The 20,846-nt window shown below is 43.9% G+C and overlaps 1 protein-coding gene across 3 annotated transcripts in view; it reads left to right on the top strand.

Moving 5' to 3' along the window:
• The window catches only part of LOC308309201 (neuronal cell adhesion molecule-like), a gene marked incomplete at its 3' end in the record, with an annotated part of 156,937 nt that overhangs the window by 101,052 nt on the left and 35,039 nt on the right, over positions 1–20,846 (top strand). For all 3 annotated transcript variants that reach the window (XM_080754697.1, XM_080754696.1, XM_080754698.1), the window contains 4 exons: positions 9,544–9,714; positions 14,771–14,882; positions 16,125–16,309; positions 18,109–18,240. In XM_080754697.1, coding sequence (XP_080610823.1) covers positions 9,544–9,714; positions 14,771–14,882; positions 16,125–16,309; positions 18,109–18,240 — 600 coding nt within the window. The remainder of the gene's footprint in view (positions 1–9,543; positions 9,715–14,770; positions 14,883–16,124; positions 16,310–18,108; positions 18,241–20,846) is intronic.

Genomic DNA, 20,846 nt, shown 5'->3' with positions numbered 1-20,846 from the left:
AGAGCTGCTGCGTTCTGCTGGGGAAACTGGACAACAGGGGCATTTCTGCCTAATAGACCGCATGGACAGTCTTTTTGGATCAATATAAGTAGGAAAATGAGCCTAGAAGTGATTTAGGGAGGAGTTGTCCTTTAACATCACATCACATGATCACATCATAGTGATCATGTGTAGCGGTCCCCTTGTGATCAGGTATTAAGGGGAGGGCTTTTGAGTTCTTTTAAATATATTTAACTTAACTCCGATTAACTCAGTTTTAAATAGCTTGGATCTCTTTTTAACTAATACACGCACATGCAGTTTTTTAAAGTCACGATATCAATGAAATACCTTTTTAAGTACTTTCGAACCCCAAAGTAATATTAAATAAGTATCACTTAGCTTCAATTGTAACCAGTAACCTTGACTTAAGGTCTAGTAACCAAATGGACCCTTTAAATACCAGAAAAGGCACACAATGAATTCACACAACTCAGTTGTAGAAAAATAATTCTCAATTATTTAGTTAGCAATGATTGTGCAAAATAGTAAATAGAATAGGAATAGAAAATAATAAAATATGAAATGTAAACCATTTAGGTTCAACCTTGAAATGTGAACAATAAACCTCTTCTTTCAGGTATAAATCACAATATTGTAGTGCAAATAATGTATAACCTTCTCACAAGTTAATACTCAAAAAGGAATACCCTTTAGTTGTCACCCTTCAAGTCACTTAGGAAACCTTAATAATAATTTGTGGGCCCACACACACACACTCTCACACTCACACCTGAACACTAAAAGCCGGCAAAATTAACTAATACCTAACAGTACCTAAACAGTTAACCCCCAAAACCTTAGTTGCAGGCCTGATCGTTGCTCGTGTGCGTTGTGGCCTCAAATCACAATGGCCCCTTCGCTCCTCGGTGAGCAGAAATAAAAGAATGATACCTTAATGTTCCTGTATGCTCCAAACACAGTCACTCAGGCACAAGGTCAGCAGCAGGTCAGCAACACAGTCCAGACACCATCTTCTCCTCCCACGTTGCCAGAAAGCTATAGAGTGAAACTCCGGCTGTTCAAGCTATATCTGGATCGTCCTCTCTGCGTCCTCCAGTCAAACAACAGGCCACCACTCTCAATCAGTCCAACCGTGGAAACTAGACTGCGTTTAGAAAACGTCTGTTCATGTGTGATGAACAGACTCCAAACCAACGAGCTGGTTAGCTTAGCGTTAGCTTTAGCGTTAGCTGCAGCTTGCACTGTTGCACAACAAAAACAGTCTTGGAAACTCGTGCAGAACTTCCTCTTGTCTTGTAGTTTTCTCTCCTCTCTGAAGGCTGTGTAAACCTTCGCAGGACTTAAAACTAATACTGGTTACTGCACAGCAAAACACACAGAAATATAGCAATACAGAACGTAGCAGAATCACTCTTGTGTTCTCTCTCCCTCTCTTTTCCTCCGCTCACGTGATCTCTCCCCCCTCTCACTCGTCCGGGCTGTGTTACACTCAAAACTGTCCCTGCAGTATGTTAAACCCATAAATGCTGGTACAGAACATAACATGAAAACATTGCTTTTAAAACAAAAACAAAACTCCTAATGAATTAATTATGAAATACAGATTACGTTTTTAAACCAAACCTCATCACACCTTTTAAAGGCTTTTAACATTGTTAAACAAAACCTTATTTAAATGTTTTAATACCATTTAAAGTAAACCATTTCGTGACTGGGTTACACCCTCCCCCTTCTAAAGTTTTGATGCCCTCATCAAACAAAATAAACATAACCTTTCAAAAGTTATGCATAGAAAAGGGTGCATGCAAACGCTGAACTTAACTTTAGCCAATTCTAATGATCACACCTCTATGAACTATTGTAAGAGGCTGATCGCTTGCTTTACCAGGTTCATCATAAGTTAACCTAATGACTGGTTTCACACTTCTCTTAGGGCGAGATTCAGATTTGTTTGTCAAATTAGACATGGTAGGTGTCTGGGTGTCGTGGCATGGGTCAGACTCAGGATCTTCCTCAGGTTCACTTTCTTCCTCAGGAACGGAATCTTGAGCTTCATCCACTTCGCCCACACTGTGGTTCTCCTCTTCTGCACCCTCATCCTCCGATGCGTCCTCTTCAACAGGATTTCCATCTGACTGTTGAGAATCACTGTCATCTTGGACGAGGGCTGACTGCCTCGCAGTATCTTCTTCCCTTTGCAGGATTTCCTTCAGGTAAGTACTGTAGGGTGTCTGAGGTGAGTAGTGCTCCTCTTCTGAAGACGAGTCTGTAAGGTCTTGTAACTCTTGCAGAGTTTCCCGTGCTTCAGGTAAGACTTTCTTTGCTTTCTTTCTTGTCTCAGCTCTTGTACTTGGTTTGACAGGTGAGTTTTCCTCCTTACTCACAGTCGGCATTCTCACCAGCTGTCCAATCGGCAGGAGATGATCGCGATGAAGGGTTTTAACTCCTCCTCCTCCATCTTCAGGTTTGACTTTGTACACAGGAAGATTGGGCATCTTTCCCAGCACAATGTAAGGGATAGGGCTCCACCGGCTCTCCAGCTTGTGTTTCCCCTTCAGTCCTAAGTTCCGCAGCAACACTCTGTCGCCGACATCTAGTGTCTGGAACCCGACTCTCTTATCGTAGGACCTCTTGTTTCTTTGGTGTGTCTTGTCAGCAGTTTCAGAGGCAAGCTTGTAAGCTCTGTGCAAGTCTTCTTTCAACTTGGCTACATAGCGTGAATGACAAGCTTCATCTTTGCCGTCGGGAGAAGTTCCAAAACACAGGTCTATGGGAAGCCTTGCTTCTCTGCCGAACATTAAGAAATAGGGTGAGTACCCTGTAGCATCACACTTGGTACTGTTGTATGCGTGAACAAGGTAACCAACGTGTTTGCTCCACTGCCGCTTCTTCTCACCGCCAAGAGTTCCCAGCATGGAAAGTAGAGTTCGGTTGAACCTTTCAGGCTGTGGATCCCCTTGAGGGTGATACGGAGTAGTCCGTGACTTTCGGATTCCCATCATCTTCAGGAGCTCCTTGATTAACTGACTCTCGAAGTCCCTTCCTTGATCCGAGTGGATCCGAGCTGGCAGGGAATAATGCAGGAAGTACTTTTCCACCAGGACCTTCGCCACTGTCTGCGCTTTCTGGTTTCGGGTGGGGAAAGCCTGAGCATAGCGTGTAAAGTGATCAGTCACTACTAACACGTTGCAGATGCCTGAAGAATCTGGTTCCATGGACAGGAAGTCGATGCAGACTAGATCCATCGGTCCACGGCTCACGATCTGGTGTAAGGGAGCTGCTCGCTGAACAGGGGTCTTTCGAGTGACACACTGTCCGCAGTTCTTAATGTACTGTTCTACATCAAATGCCAGTTTGGGCCAGAAGAATCGGCTCCTTAACAGGTCCGTAGTTCTCTCTATTCCAAGGTGTCCCAAGTCATCATGTGAGGCCTTCAACACAACTTCTCTGAACTCCCTGGGTAGGACGAGTTGAGTGACTTCTTCTCCAGAAGGTCTTTTACTTAAGCGATGTAGCAGCCCATCTTTCATCATCAGCCTCCCCATCTCTTTCTTCAGACGAGACAGTTCTGGGCTGGTCTCCTTTCCTTCAGGCCATTTACCTTGCTGTACAGCTTGAACAGCAGATCTGATGACAGCATCCTCTTCTTGGGCCTTAATCAGGTCCTGCTTTGACATTTGGCCCAACGACTTCAGCTCCAAGTGCGTCGGGAACGCATAGATGTCAGGCACACAGTCAGGAGAGGCTCCTAACTGATCCACATATCTATGTGGATTGATCAAGGATCCAGGAATGCAGATTTTCTTGCAGATGGATCTCACACCAGTCTGTGGTATGGTCTCCCATTCCTCTTCACTGTCATCTGTCATCCTCCTGGACAACAGGTCAGCATCTATGTTGTGTCTGCCGGGTCTGTACTTGACATCGAAGTCGTAGGTAGACAATGCAGACAGCCATCTGTGCCCAACAGCACTAAACTTGGCGGTTGAGAGCACGTACGTAAGTGGGTTGTTATCTGTACGCACTGTGAATCTGGCACCATACAGATAATCATGGAATTTATCCACTATGGCCCACTTCAGAGACAGAAACTCCAGCTGGTGAATTGCGTAGTTTCTCTCTGGTGGCTTCAGCTTTCTACTGGCGAATGCAACTGGCCTCAGACCCTCACGGTGCTCTTGATAGATGACTGCGCCAAGCCCCTTCAAGCTGGCGTCAACGTGCAGGACGTATGGCTTGTTCGGATCCGCGAAAGCCAAGACAGGTGCGTGGGTGAGACAGTGAATTATCTGGTGGAACGCTTCGGTGCAGGACTGGTCCCATCTCTCACCGAAGGGCTCAGACTCCTTAAGGTAAGTCTTTGTGCTGTCTTTCTCGTGCTTCTTACCCCTCTGCTTTGGGGCATAGCCTTTAGTGAGCTCTGACAACGGCCTGACGATGGCTGAATAGTTGGCCACGAAACGTCTATAATACCCACAGAAGCCCAGGAACGATTGAAGAGCCTTCAGGTGCGTTGGCTGTGGCCAGTCTGTGACTGCTTCAATCTTGGCTGGGTCAGGCGAGACTCCATCAGCCGACACAATATGTCCTAGATATTTCACCTTGGGCAGGCAAAACTGACACTTGTCAACTGAGATCTTCAGTCCAACCTCTGCGAGACGATCTAGGACTTTGAGAAGTCGCTCTTCATGCTCTTCCAGTGTTCGGCCAAACACAATCAGATCGTCGAGGTATACTAGAACTTCCAACAGGTTCATGTCACCCACAGCCTTCTCCATTAATCTTTGGAACGTAGCTGGGGCTCCAGTTATTCCCTGTGGCATCCTTTCGAACTGGAAGAACCCCAAGGGGCAGATGAATGCCGTCTTTTCCTTATCTTCCTCAGCCATGGCAATTTGGTAATAGCCACTCCGTAGGTCGAGTACGGAAAACCACTTGCTTCCAGTCATTGAGTCAAGTACATCATCGATGCATGGGGTGGTATACTGATCTGGGATTGTGCGGCTGTTCAACAATCTGTAGTCAATACACATTCTCACGGCCCCATTCTTCTTCCTTACGATCACGATTGGGGATGCGTAGGGGCTACGCGACTCCTTGATGATCCCCGCACGTAACAGTTCCTGGAGGTGTTTCCTCACGTCTTCAACGTCTGCTGGAGCCAGACGTCGAGAGCGTTCTCTGAACGGCCGTGAATCTGACATCCGGATCGTGTGCTCTACGTCCTTAGCCAATCCGACATCCCATTCTTGGAGGGAAAACACCTGAGACCTTGTGGATAGCTTTTGACGAAGTCTTCCTTTCCACTCCTCTGAGACTGGCGAGTCTCCAAAGTTGATCAGATCAGCATCGAACTCTGGTGCTGTTGTCTTGGAAGGAGTGAGTGGAGTGACTGCGTCGGTCAGGTACATGTGTCCGATGACAGTTCCCACTGGTATGATGGTCTCTGTCAGCGACTCATTCTGGACAAGGATTCTGAAGTGGTTGACGTTCACTTCTTCGCTGGGCACCACCATAGGCTGCAGTAGCACACCAGCTGGGAGTGGAGCTATAGGAGATGAGTCAACCATCAGGACTTCTTTGTCGACTTGATACTTGTAATTAACTTTGCAGACTGCACTGCATTCACCACCAGGAGGTAGAGTCAGTGGGCCTGGGCCTTGCCATGTCACACAGCCAATATCATCCTCCTCTTCGAAGGCTGTTGCAGTGCCACGTGGTGTTGGCTCTTCATGACTGCGACAAACTTGTATCCCCAGTGTCTGGGCTATGTCAATGCCCTTCTCCTTGCATTGCTGCACAAGACGTCGGACATGATTGGCATTAGTCCCTACAATGATAGGGGTTTGGTCTGCAGTTCGGGGGCTGGGGCAGATAAGAGCGAGGACGGTCACCACCTCGTCAGCACCTGCTACTTTCGCCGGATATTCAAGGTCTACCACCACGTAGCCACGGTAGGGGTAGCTGAGGTCAGACTCACTTAGGCCCCAGAGGGCTAGACCAGACACTGGACGAATTTGGACATCAGATAGGTAGGTCTGATACCAAGACTCGAATATAATGGTCACTTGAGAGCCACTATCGAATAAAGCGTCACATGAGTGTCCATTCACTTTCAGCGGAACAATGCTCGGTGGGCCAATCAAGCCTTCAGGGATGCCAGCAGGCTCTGGTGTGGTAACAACACCTTGCTTGACATGACAGTCCACTTCACTGGTTGTAGCATCATCATTAGGCTGCTGTTTTGTCACTTTCAACGCCTGGATTAGCTTCTGTATAACCTTGGCTTGATTCTCAGAGTTCTCACACTTTGGTGCAAAATGTCCGTTCTCGCCACACCGATAGCAGAAATTCCCCTGTGGCTTTTTCCGTGTTCTTTTGGGAGAGGTGGAGACCTGGTTGGAAACCTCCATGGTCGAAACTGAAACTGCAGCATCTGGCTCAGTCACTTTGTTCTTGACTTTCTGTTTCATTCGTTTCAGTTCCTTTTTCAAGGCAACTAGCTCGGGGTTCTCTGGGCTAGGTGGCACACTCGTGTGTGTAGCCTCTGTGTAGTCTTCCTTGCATTGGGCTTGTTTAGTCACAACTGATGCAACCATTGACTTTAGCTCTTTTAACTCAGCCTTTAAGTTCTGGATCTCAGCTTGCTTTACATCCACTTCAGGGTTGACATGTACTTGGCGAACTGAGGCACTTAGCTTCTTCCTAGAGGCTTCGTATTCCTCTTCAGCCCGAATCTCACTCAGGAGCTGTAGAAAGGTGGGCGGTGCTGTCTTCCTTTCACGCAAGCGCAGCTGAATCAGCATCAAATCTGAGGCGGTCGCGCCCCTCAGCAGTTGCTCCAGTCTGGCTTTATCCAGGCAGGTAGCAGGAAGGCCCCCTCTCTGTATCACCTTCGCCAGAGACCGTTCTAGGCGTCTGAGGAAATCAGATAGCTTCTCTCCTGGTTGCTGTTGCATCAAACGGAATGCAAAGTAGAGATCATCGCCAGACTCCGCACTTCCAAAAGCGCTTTCGAGAGCTTCCAAGCACTCTTTTGAAGTGGCGTCTGGGCTGGCCTGTCGCACAGCTTTCACTATTTCAAGGGCTGGCCCTTTCAGGCTTGCCAGTAGTCTTCTTCTTTTCTCTCTGTCAGAGCAGTCAGTCTCCTCCACCATAAGCCATGCTTGCTCTAGCCAATGGTCAAATGGTTCTTCAGCTGGTGGGGTAGGTAGGACTCCTGAGAATATGCGTAGTCGAACATAGTGTCCACCATCAGATGGTTTTGTTGTCTTGTCCAACAAATCACTGACGGCACGTAGTATGGACTCAGTGGAGCCGGGCGGAGTGGGCGGTTGTGAACTGGGGAACAGTGTTTTAAGGTCCTCCATTGTCTTTCCTTCAGCCTGTAACAGCCCTTGTAGTTTGACTTTAAACTCTTCAGCAGCTGCTTGTGCTTCTCCTATGATGATTATAGGCCACGCCTCTCCACCATCAATAGGCACAACTTCAGGAGGGACACTTGGATTAAGCACTGTCTCCCTGGTCTCACACAAGACCATCCGACGGTCCAGTCTCACACTGAAATTCTTTCCTCTGACACGCACTTTTCCCAGACACTTGATAGTTTCAAGGGTTTCTTCAACCTTGGTCATCTCCACGTCTTCTGGGACAACGGTCATCAAGGCATGAGTCACATTTAAACCCTCGCCACGACACCAGCGCTTTAACTCGGGCACGAGCTCTGATAATTGCACACCTTGTGCCATTTTAACACTTAAAAGCAGTGTTAATTAACTTTGTACTTTGTGTTTTACTAAATTAAACTTTTTTGTTTTATTTTGAAATCACGCTTTATTTTGAAATCCAAGACAATCTCAGCAGTGCCTCCATTTTATGTAGCGGTCCCCTTGTGATCAGGTATTAAGGGGAGGGCTTTTGAGTTCTTTTAAATATATTTAACTTAACTCCGATTAACTCAGTTTTAAATAGCTTGGATCTCTTTTTAACTAATACACGCACATGCAGTTTTTTAAAGTCACGATATCAATGAAATACCTTTTTAAGTACTTTCGAACCCCAAAGTAATATTAAATAAGTATCACTTAGCTTCAATTGTAACCAGTAACCTTGACTTAAGGTCTAGTAACCAAATGGACCCTTTAAATACCAGAAAAGGCACACAATGAATTCACACAACTCAGTTGTAGAAAAATAATTCTCAATTATTTAGTTAGCAATGATTGTGCAAAATAGTAAATAGAATAGGAATAGAAAATAATAAAATATGAAATGTAAACCATTTAGGTTCAACCTTGAAATGTGAACAATAAACCTCTTCTTTCAGGTATAAATCACAATATTGTAGTGCAAATAATGTATAACCTTCTCACAAGTTAATACTCAAAAAGGAATACCCTTTAGTTGTCACCCTTCAAGTCACTTAGGAAACCTTAATAATAATTTGTGGGCCCACACACACACACTCTCACACTCACACCTGAACACTAAAAGCCGGCAAAATTAACTAATACCTAACAGTACCTAAACAGTTAACCCCCAAAACCTTAGTTGCAGGCCTGATCGTTGCTCGTGTGCGTTGTGGCCTCAAATCACAATGGCCCCTTCGCTCCTCGGTGAGCAGAAATAAAAGAATGATACCTTAATGTTCCTGTATGCTCCAAACACAGTCACTCAGGCACAAGGTCAGCAGCAGGTCAGCAACACAGTCCAGACACCATCTTCTCCTCCCACGTTGCCAGAAAGCTATAGAGTGAAACTCCGGCTGTTCAAGCTATATCTGGATCGTCCTCTCTGCGTCCTCCAGTCAAACAACAGGCCACCACTCTCAATCAGTCCAACCGTGGAAACTAGACTGCGTTTAGAAAACGTCTGTTCATGTGTGATGAACAGACTCCAAACCAACGAGCTGGTTAGCTTAGCGTTAGCTTTAGCGTTAGCTGCAGCTTGCACTGTTGCACAACAAAAACAGTCTTGGAAACTCGTGCAGAACTTCCTCTTGTCTTGTAGTTTTCTCTCCTCTCTGAAGGCTGTGTAAACCTTCGCAGGACTTAAAACTAATACTGGTTACTGCACAGCAAAACACACAGAAATATAGCAATACAGAACGTAGCAGAATCACTCTTGTGTTCTCTCTCCCTCTCTTTTCCTCCGCTCACGTGATCTCTCCCCCCTCTCACTCGTCCGGGCTGTGTTACACTCAAAACTGTCCCTGCAGTATGTTAAACCCATAAATGCTGGTACAGAACATAACATGAAAACATTGCTTTTAAAACAAAAACAAAACTCCTAATGAATTAATTATGAAATACAGATTACGTTTTTAAACCAAACCTCATCACACCTTTTAAAGGCTTTTAACATTGTTAAACAAAACCTTATTTAAATGTTTTAATACCATTTAAAGTAAACCATTTCGTGACTGGGTTACACATGCTTGTGCAGTTATGACCAGAGATTGTACAAGAATCACCCTTATCTCTATCCCTCTCTCTCCCTCCCTGTTCCTCCCTCCCTCCCTCCACCCTCCGCCCGTCCCAGACTTCCAGAGGCTGCCCCAGAGCGAGCGTGTGTCCCAGGCCCTGAACGGGGACCTCTACTTCTCCAACGTGCGCTCGGAGGACACCAGGAGCGACTACATCTGCTACGCCCGCTTCCCCCACACGCAGACCATCCAGCAGAAGCAGCCCATCTCCCTCACCGTGCTCGACAGTGAGTCTCCAACAGGGACTGGACGATAAGCCACGTTATCGTTTATCGCGATAAGAAAAGGAAAAAAAAACACTCAAGATAATCGTATCGTGGAGATTTAAATGTAACGTGAAATCGTCCTCCCGTCATGCACTGAGATCGATTCACCTTTTATTTGCAGAGCTGAATATCCGGTACCATTTAAACCCTGTATAATTGGTAAAACTGACCTGGAACGTACTTGATACAGTCTTTTTTATTTCACTCTCTACCCAATCTTTGTGCCAAAAATATAGCCGATCTACAAGCTTGTAGATCTGCTATTTTTTTGGCATATGTTCCGCCCCCGGATAATGGATGTTGGGGATATTTTGATTATCGCGATCATATCGTAAATCGCGATTTATTTGGTCACAATATCGTCATTATGTCATTATAATTTTAGTTTTAATTTAGTAAAACATTTGAGTACTTTTTACACCACTGATTAACGGTTATAAAAAGACTAATAATAATCCATTCGTATCTCTATTTAACCACTTCATGTGGTTAAAGGAGCCATTGTGTTATTTATCAGAAGATTCATGTAACCTACCGCGTTTTAGAGGCGCTGTGTTTTTGTGCTACTATTTTTTATTTCAGCTTTTGGTTTCAGAACATGATATGTTCCCTTAACTATTGCTGACTGTCCATCTTTATTTATCCATTCATAATTGTTTTTGCATTTTCCATTTAGAGATTCCACATTTTGCTCTAAAATGTGTGACAAAGTCTTTCATACTGTATATTGCTCAAATAGAAACTTTCACATGGGATGCAAAACGCTGTCATTGTTTTTCTCCTTGTCTGTATTTCCTGAGCTCGCTTTGGAAATTATGACAATTCTCTCTTTGTTACAGTCTCACTTTACTGAACAATGCTTTAATCAACTATCTTACACTATCTATATATAAGTAATGTGCTCACGTATGGCATTGAAATGTGAGCTGAGCACACAATGACACAGCACAATTACTTTTGGGAAATCAATACCTGAAGTTGTTGTTACTAACGGCACACGATAAATACAGAATTATAGTAAAGCTTGTGCATGGACATGACAAAGAAATGACAGGGTGTTTTATTATGTACTCTGTTGTTTAACACAGCGAAAAGAAGCCATTGTACTCTTGTTCATTGTTCATTTATCCAGTTGTACCAATGCACACTTGTGAGGTTACATGTAAATGTCTAGCTCAAAATGGTCAGGGACACTTCAAACACATAAACTGGGCGAGACTGGGCGATTTTATAGTGTACACCAGTGGTTTTCAACCTTTTAAGGCCGCGACCCCCCAAATAATCATATTTTAACTGGGGACCCCCCCCCCCCCCCCCAACCTGACGAGCACTAAGAGTTGAGGCATTACATTTTGTATAACATGGTTCTATTGTGAAAATAACAGATCTACATGCTCCCATGTAGGTCGGCTATTTTCACAATTTCTGCCTCTAATATTTGACAATTTGTCCAATGTTTAATTTATCCTTTTAAAGGTATTAAAAAGTCCTTAAATTGTCAGATTTTTGTTAGAAATGTGCAGATACCCTCTATACACTTAAACCTTATGTTGGGTTTTTTTTCTGTTGCGTGAGAAAACAATGTTGCACATTAAGTTAAGATGCTTAATCCCCAGATTAAGCATCTGGGGATGCCCCAAAATCTTGTGGGGGGGTCCCCCCTGGGGGTCCCGAACCACTGGTGTAGACAAACATAAAAGTGCCATCCCAGCATTCCTTCATAGTATTGCATGCTTATGATTTTCTGTTGAATTTCAGTGACGAATGAGACTGTGGCTGCTTTGTACAATATGACTGATTTCTATAGTGGTGAGTTCTGCTGGTTTATTCCATCCCAACACCCTCCTTCAGTGTGAACCCAGCTCTGCGACCTCACTTCCCTCCCTTAAGCCCGATGCATTCTTCATTGCAAGACATTGTGTTGTGGGTCGATAATAGCCGACTTAGAAGCTCACAACGTGCTGCATCTGCCACCCGTTGTGAGCTTGTACAGTAGCTAGCAGGGGTGTAACGATATAGTAACTGAATCGAAAAATCGTTTGTAATTTGCAATGATCTACCATATCGTTTGCAAAAGCAAAATATGGTACCGTTTTGGCTTTGTATCGTATCGTATCGTTTTAAAATGCGGTATTCGGTATGGAATCGCAATGCAAATAATTCAATTGATTGTATGGAAACTAAGTATTTGTGCCTTGTATTTGGCAATTTTAAGAGGGAAAATGAAAAAGAGGGGTCCAATTACCTTTCCGTTCCATATACGTAGCTACTCTTGGTCTATCGATAAATGTGTGTAATCTCTGTGTTCATGTCAAGGTGCGGGTTTGTCCAGATGTGTTGAAATATAATGTCCATGTATTTGCTAGATAATCACAGCGTTTACTTCCATAATAATGTAGTTTTACACAGATTTTATTTCTTTGCTAAATAGTTACTATATCGAATCGAATCGTATCTTACCGCCATGAATGAACCAATATCGTCCATGTATCGTTGACCATGTATCGTGATGCGCATCGTATCGTTACACCCCTAGTAGCGAGGCTATTTTCAGCACACGACACCGTGGTGTGATGGAGCGTGATGGAGCTTAACCCTGCAATACCAACCTCGAACAACACGCTCCTAACTCACTGCCAACCCCATCCCATGTCACTAAATTAACACTAATAAAATATATATTTTCGCTTATAACTTATTTCTCACAACACTCACGGCTTGCACAGCATATTATATTGCAACTCGAAATAACCAACCAATATCAGCCTTCAGCCTTTACCACGCATGAATCAAACCCATAGTGTTAATCTCACTGTAAATGTACCAGTAAGGGTACATTTTTACACTCGTTGAGTTGTAACACTGGAAATTAACACTCTGGTTTATTCTAGCACAATCATCCTGTTGCCCCTAGATGGCAGTGCTGGGGCATGCCTAAGAGCTATGCCACACCAACACAATGGCATCACAACCATTTCGACATTTGTAGATCCTTCCATGGTCTTTTCCTCCATTCCTCCATCCCCTTCCACCCCCGGAAAAAGACGCATTGAAGGATCTTTATTCTAATAAAGTCTAATCTGTCTTAAAGGAGTAGTTCACCCCCAAAATGACTTTTTTTCTATTGATTACTCACATCATGGAGACTTGAGTTCAATAATATATTTTTGTATTTGTCGCATTCCTAGGACAAAACGTTTATAAAAGTAAATTTACCCCCATTGATTCCGGATGGGGACCCGAATGCATTACTCCCCACCCGGGTCAATCTGGAATCAATGGGGGTACATTTATTGTAATCCATTTTTTGTCTTAGGAATGCGACAAATACAAAAAGATATTATTGAACTCAAGTCTCCACGGCGTGAGTAATCAATAGAAAAAAAGTCATTTTGGGGGTGAACTACTCCTTTAACCTGACCTTCCATTCTTCAAACTGGAGATGCACACAGACTGATGTGTGCATCTACCGTATAGTGCTTAACCCATAATTCCATTTGGTTCCCATGTGTCATGGCCTTTTGGTTGAAAGGCAGCTTGCAACCACCCAGGGACAGAAATTCGATGGGGTGAGGGTTCTCTTCAAGGAACCCTGGGTCCTCATAGCAACATGTCTGTCATTGCCTCTCAGCTATTGTTGAAATGTGACAGGGCAGCAGAACAGGCCTGCGAGGAGAGCTTTTAGTGTGTGGGGAACGCTAGCGATCATATTGTGTTCCATCATATTCCATACTTCATATTCTATCCCCCATGTTAATTATCACAAATGTTATTGTGTACAGGCAATCATATCGTCGTTGTCGGGTGGAAACCTTGTATGTCCAAAACCGTTCGTTTTCATTTTAAAAAATGAACTAAACTAGACAGCCGATCTACAAATGTGCTTGTAGATCTGCTGTTTTCACTACTTTTGTGTGACAGCCTTGTCTGATGAAGCAGGGCTTTACTTCGCGAAAATGTACTTACAAATTTGAAACTTGGAGATACGAGGTTTCTGCCCGACAGTGACGATATACACTGTACTACTAAATTCAAAGTTGGAAGTGTTTGCTAGTGTGGATGAACTCTCATCCCTCTCATGTCATGTCAGCATGGTAGACTGTAGCTTACAGTACTTCTACCAAACAGTGTATATCTTCAGTCAGCGGGGCGTGCATGGCGCTGTACGGTAGGTTAGGTTCCAAATGAAGCCAAAGCTTCAACTGGGCCTCACATTGGCCATGGTTGGTGAACCACTTGTTTTGTAACTAATCTTAAAGATCCCAATCCTAGTGAATGTTGCAAAAAAAAAAAAAAAAAAACGGTAATGTAATATGCTAAAGGAATTAGAGGGAATTAGCCATATTCATTCACCATGGTCATCTTGGATCACATGACCACATGGGGTGGCAAGCAGCCTATCAGAAGCTTCCGCGGCCGGGTCTTGCCTTACCCAATAGAGCATCACAGTTTAAGCCCCGCCCGCCCTCACTCTGGTGTCGGAAGCGTTTTCCCCCATGCATTTCATCCATAGACATTTCATGAAGTATTTATTTAAAAGACGAGGATACAAGTTGTACCCTCGTCTTTTTTTCAGCTTTCTAATTAATCGTTGCATGCAAAAAATAGTGTTTATTGTCATGATTCCTCACCAGCCGGGGTGGCTTTGTCAGAGGCTTAAAAGACGTTTAAATAAATACTTTATGAAATGTCTATGGATGACACCGGAGTGAGGGCGGGCGGGGCTTAAACTGCGATGCTCTATTATGCTGTTTTGAGCTTCTGATTGGCTGCATGCTTGCTACCCTATGTGGTCATGTCCAAGATGGCTGTGGTGTTAAATGGTCAATAAACACAGACGCTTGTGCTCAAAGCAGCTTTACTCGTTTTAATGCAATTCACAAATTATTCATTTATTTTATTTTGTTCAGAAAAGTTAACATTTAAAGACAAGTCCCAGTAAAAGATGCGTTGAGAGATCCATATATTTACATCCAGCGTGGTTCTGACATGGTCCTGGTGTTGTGTGTGTGTTCAGACAGTCCGTTAGGAGAGCGCATTCCCATCTTCATGGTACCTCAGGGCCCCAGCAGCACCAAGATGGTTCTGAGAGGAGGAGTTCTGGAGCTGGAGTGTATCGCAGAGGGCTTGTAAGTACTGTAGTTAACCCATTTAGAACGGGTACACATTATTGTGTATCGTTATTTTATACTTTAGCTATTGAAAAATCGTGAAAATTTGAATTTTGACCCGATTCTATAAGTGTCTTTTGAATCCTTCTAAGATTTTTTGAAAAACCCTATATGTTTCTATGTCAGCAATCTGGCCAGCCATCGTCAAAGAAAAGGTCCTTTACACTTAACTGGAGCTCAGTTAGTCTGTTCTTGAGAGACTACTGTGTCAGTGGTTCTCAAACCTTTTCATGTGAAGGACCCCCAAAATGAAATTTATTTGGCCACGGACATATTTAGTTCCAGGGACCACCCAGAAGCAACATTTGAATTACAAACGTGTAGAGAAAATGTGATTTGCACACATTTTCACGACTTTTTCAAAAATAGCAGATCTACAAGCTTGCAGCGTGGCACTCGGTGCCGCGCTGTGAGCTTGTATATCTGCTATTTTTCACTGGTTAAAGCATTCAATAATTATAGATACCTATTTCCTCCCGTGAGGGAAATTCAGTATCTTCAGCCCAAACCCAGCTGATTCGCTGCCCACAAGGAGCGCGTGAGCAATTAGGGGTTAAAAGTCTTGCTCAGGGAAACACATCGACATTGCTACCCTGGCCTGGAATCGAACCTGGGATAACCAGGGGGCTCCCTAACCATTCAGCTATGCCGCCCCTAATTATCAAACCTGAAGCAGTTTGTACTCTTATTTAAAACCCATTTAGGCCTAGAATTATTTAATGCTTTAACTATTGAAAAATAGCAGATATACAAGCACTGAGTGCGCTGTGAGCTTGTAGATCTGCTATTTTTGAAAAATCATGAAATGTTTTGCAAATCTTTGAATACTGTATATATTCTTAAAGTGAACATTTTTAACTGAAATATTTGCTTTTGGGGGGGTCCCTGGTACATCATATTTCGAGGTGGGGGTCCTTGACATGACAACGTTTGGGAAAGGCTGATATAGGCTGGTTCTACAAATGTCTTCTAACCCCTAACAGTTTTCTGAAAATCATCAGTGGTTCTCAAACGTTGTCATGTCAAGGACCCCCAAAATGATATGTATTTGGCATCTCAAAATATTTTGTTCCAGAGACCCCCAGAAGCAGAGGAATGTTCACTCTGAATTTGGGTCTTGGCTCATGCTAGATGCAGAATAGATACACGTGTAAACCACTCCCGTTGTTCTTAGTGCCACTGTGTTGGTTTCCATGGCAGGCCTACTCCAGAGATCTCCTGGCTCAAGCAGAACGCTGAGCTTCCCAGCGACCGCACGTCGCTGCACGACTTCAACAAGACGCTGAAGATCGTGGAGGTGACGGAGGCGGATGCCGGGGACTACCGCTGCACCGCTAAGAACAGCCTGGGCAACGTGCAGCACGTCATCAAGGTCAACGTCAAAGGTCTGTGGAAGGAGTTTTGTTCTTTCCACAAACTTGGTTGAGAGACCTTTGCTCTAGTACATACATGGGCAACTGGCGGCCCGGGGGCCACATGCGGCCCCCACCTTCACTTAATGCGGCCCCCAGGTTACCGCAGTGTGAATGACTATTTTGATTTCAGCTGTTACAATTCAAACATGCAAACATGACCCGCTTTAATTACTTCAGTCTATATTAGTAGCTTAATGACCAATACTATTTTTTTATGTCGAATGTATTTGTATTTAAGTTCATGAAGTTAATAACATATAAATGCATTTGAAATTAAATAAAAATTTTACTTTTCAGGATTCCAATTCAAGAATAGCGATAAATAATTCAGGATTCCAATTCAAAAACAGCAAAAATAGCAGATCTACAAGCTCAAAACGTGTCGCTGTGCGATGCGTTTTGAGCTTGTAGATCGGCTATTTTTGCTATTTTTGACTGTATATGCATTGTGGCCCTCTGGAGTGAGTGTGAAAATATAGTGGCCCTCTCCATCATCAAAGTTGCCCACCCCTGCTCTAGTATTACACTGACTGTAGCATCTGTGGCAAGTCAAGTCAAGTCAATTTTATTTCTAGAGCACATTTCAAAACCACCAGGGTCGACCAAAGTGTAGCCTCGGGATCCAGGCATTTCAAGAAGAAAAGCCTAGGTCAGCCCCCGTGTAACTGTGGTTCACAACATTTTAATTGCAATTTTGCGCAAGTAAAATATATGTAGCCGTTCAGATATCTTATTTTACATCAGTATTGTTCATGTGAACTGGTTTGTTTAGGCTTATCCATTATAATGATCAAAATCGCTATGCTTTATCACTCGTATTCCACTGCGGATTACTTCATCATTTTACTCATGCGAGCGGCCAGCAGCAGGAGCGGAACAGAGAGAACAGCAGACAGAGGGGGAGGTGAACAAATGCTATTGGCCGTAGACTCCTGGTGAGATTTGCCAGGTTGTGTATCCCCGCCCTTCTGGGGCATAGAATATCCGCGTTCCAACAGACTAACGAAAGTGCTACACAACCTACAAAATACAATAGAAGAAACAACAGTGTTACACAAATAAAACGTTTTACAAAAAAAAAATGTCACAGCAACATTTCTTTTAAAGGCCAGAGAGACCAAACATGTCTTTAATCTGGTTTTAAAAATGTCCAGGGAGGGTGCAGTCTAGACACCCATAGTGAGTTCCAATGTGTTTTATGCCTTTATTGATAGGACAGTAGACTGCGACGCTGCCAGGCATACATGCCTATGTGGCAATGCCTAAGTGGTATGCGCCTGGACCAGTAGGCCAGAGGGCGCCCCGTTCACCTTAATAACATGTACTTCACCTACAATGTGTCTCCAAATAAAAAGCTACTCTTCTACTTTCCAAAGAAAAAAGTAAGTTCCTAGCATGTTCTGTTCTTTAGTTATTGGCTTAAGTAGAGCAAGGCCAAAACATTCATAGCCTACATATATGCATTTTTATATCTCAAACCAGAGATGAAATAGCTGCTTGATCTCTGTCCAACCACCAGAGGTGTGTGTGTGTGTGTGTGTGTGTGTGTGTGTGTGTGTGTGTGTGTGTGTGTGTGTGTGTGTGTGTGTGTGTGTGTGTGTGTGTGTGTGTGTGTGTGTGTGTGTGTGTGTGTGTGTGTGTGTGTGTGTGTGTGTGTGTGTGTGGCACACAGATCTCACACTCAGAGAACTGAGAGAACAGTTTTCTTACCTTTCAACGTGGGTGCGATTTCATCACTTTTTGTTCCTCCTCTCTCTGTCGCTGTGTAGCTGCTCCGTTCTGGATCAGTTCCCCCAGGAATCTGATCCTGGCCCCTAAAGAGACGGGAAGCTTGACCTGTCGGGTGACTGGTGACCCCAAGCCCAAGATCAGCTGGTTCGTCAACGGAGTCCCCGTCAAGAGTGAGTAAAACCATGAACCCAGCTATGCCGCTCTGAGTCCCACCTCACATACAGGGAACTAGCGGATGTTTCAACCATCGATACTACAGATTGTACCCCATCCATGTACTGTACAGTACATGTACTGTTTCAAAATGCTTTGCTTTTCTATGATGTATGAGAAGTGAAAAGATTATGCTCAGCACTTGCTACTCAACTAAATCTACGTTCTTCGCCGGCCCGTCATTGAACACCTTCTTTGAGGGACAACTTAATTTATTTTTATAAAATCAGATCTATGACAATTAGACTTGATGTGGGAGGTGCATACTTCCCTGCATACTCTGCAGTAGATGATTTAGTGTTTTGCCATGGTTAAAACAACTTTACAACCCCTTTCTTAAGCAGTGCATAAGTATTCCGAGAGAAGGACAGCTTGTTTTCAGTTACAAAACGTAATATTGCTATTATTGTCTCCACCAGCCGAAGGCAGGGGGAGAGTATGTTTCGCCCCTGTCCGTCCGTCCGTCCGTCCGTCCGTCCGTCCGTGCGTCCGTGCGTGCGTCCGTGCGTCCGTCCTCCGAGTTTGTTACCAGCTAATCTCCGGCGCCGTTGGCCCGGTCGCTGCCAAAATGAGCACACACACTCCCTGGATGCCAATTCAGAACCTCTGCCCCACATTTTTCAAATAGCCCTGTTCTAGCGCCACCAAGAGGCTGATGTTTGCAAAACACATTTCTGTACACTACTCCTACAGATTTGGTCCAAAAATCACACAAATCGGTAGACAGTATCTCTACAGTCATGTGATCGACACGGATCTGTCTGATTGTCCATATTCCATCCTGATTGGCTGATATTGGCTATCAAAGTTTGTAAGATTGGTCCATTTTGGACAAAATGCCTCAAATCACAAACGCAGTGTGCAATTAACATGAAATCGCGCACACACGTTCCCACTAGGCCGAGGAAGAAAAAAAAATGTCACTTCAAATGTTTGAAATCAGCCTCATGGTTAGGGTGACCATATTCTGAAAATCCAAAAAGAGGACACTCTACCCGGCATATATATATATATATATATATATATATATATATATATATATATAATTTTTCCCCCATTTTTTTTTCTATTACTAGTTTACCGCTCAATTATGCCCTATACCACTAATAGCCTATTATGTATTCAATTTTGAGGGGGTTCCAATTGGACCCTTTACAAATCTAGAGATCCACTGATAAAGTATGCCTTTTGGCTCCTGTATGAACGTTCAGCTTTGTAACTAAATAAAAGAGAGGTAGCCCATTATTCAAACCGCCGTATCTTCTGCTTTACAAGGTTGTAGAAAAGATTCTGTCAATTTAGTTAGCAGAAGAGCTCTCACCTCGCACAGACTGTCTTGTAAGCTACTTTGCAGTGTTATGGGCTTGAAGCAGAACTTTTATAATTGTAAATGCCTAAATGGACACAGAAGACTACCAAGCTTTGCTGACAGAACGCTCTGCTTCTCAATGTTGGTCACTCGCACTTTTTGTGCATTTCATCAGTGATTGAAAGCCGCGGTCGTCGCGAGCACCTTCGCCTCGCCGATACGCATCCGTAGAGCCGTCTCCCGTCATTTTTAGACCAGGATTGAGGGATTAGCAGGCAAGATTCCATCACCAATGTAAACACAGTTGCTGAGGGAGTGAGCATTAATAGCGTTTGCAGTTCGTTTGGCTCTGCGCTGCGCGATCTGCTCTGCTCTGCCTCTGATCTGAAAGCGATACAGGCTGAGGGAGGGAGGGATCGCAGGCAGAGAGTAGTATGAATAATACACGTTCCGGGGTTAGCGCCTCTCACAGTGTGTTTCCAAAAGAACCATTGAACGTGCATTGTAAATGTCCGTGCTTAAACCCCGGACATTTGAAGGGATTTATAAAACCCCCCCGGACCGGCCGGACAGCCCCCTAAAAGAGGACATGTCCGGGCAAAAGAGGACGTATGGTCACCCTACTCATGGTGGCGCTATAACAGGCCAATTCGTGGTTTTACCTATGACTCCACCGATCAGTTTCAAACTTTGTAAGCGCACTCCCGATAGGCCAAGGAAAAACCCTTTCCTTGCATTTTTCACATCAGCCTTTTATAGCGCCACCAGGAGGCCGACTTATGTAAGACACATTTTTGGATATTACTCCTTCAGATTTTACCCAAAATTAACACAAATCAGTACACAGTATCTCTACAGTCATATGATCAAGACGGATCTGTCCCATATTAAATATTCCATCCTGATTGGCTAAGATTGGCCTCCAAACTTTGCAGGATTGATCCGTTTCTAACAAAATGCCTCAAATCAAACACAGCGTGCAATTGTAATGAAATTGTGCACGCACATTCGCAAAATACCAAAGAAGAAATTACACTACAAAATGTTCAAATCAGCCTCATGGTGGCGCCATGAAAGGTCTAAGATTGGTGAAAAACACATGCCACCCTTATTACATTGGCCTATTATAGCACCACCAGGACGCGTGGCCTGGTGGAGACATGTGCTCGGAAGAGCACTTCTTCTAGTTATGTCCTTATTTTGTTTTAAGAATATTAAGAAAGGCAGCATAACAACGTCATCAATAGGGCCATT

This window comes from Nannobrachium achirus, assembly GCF_963921795.1.
Source record: "Nannobrachium achirus genome assembly, chromosome: 23".
In the NCBI taxonomy this organism is placed as follows: Eukaryota; Metazoa; Chordata; class Actinopteri; order Myctophiformes; family Myctophidae; genus Nannobrachium; species Nannobrachium achirus.
This window is presented reverse-complemented; position numbering and strand designations above follow the sequence as displayed.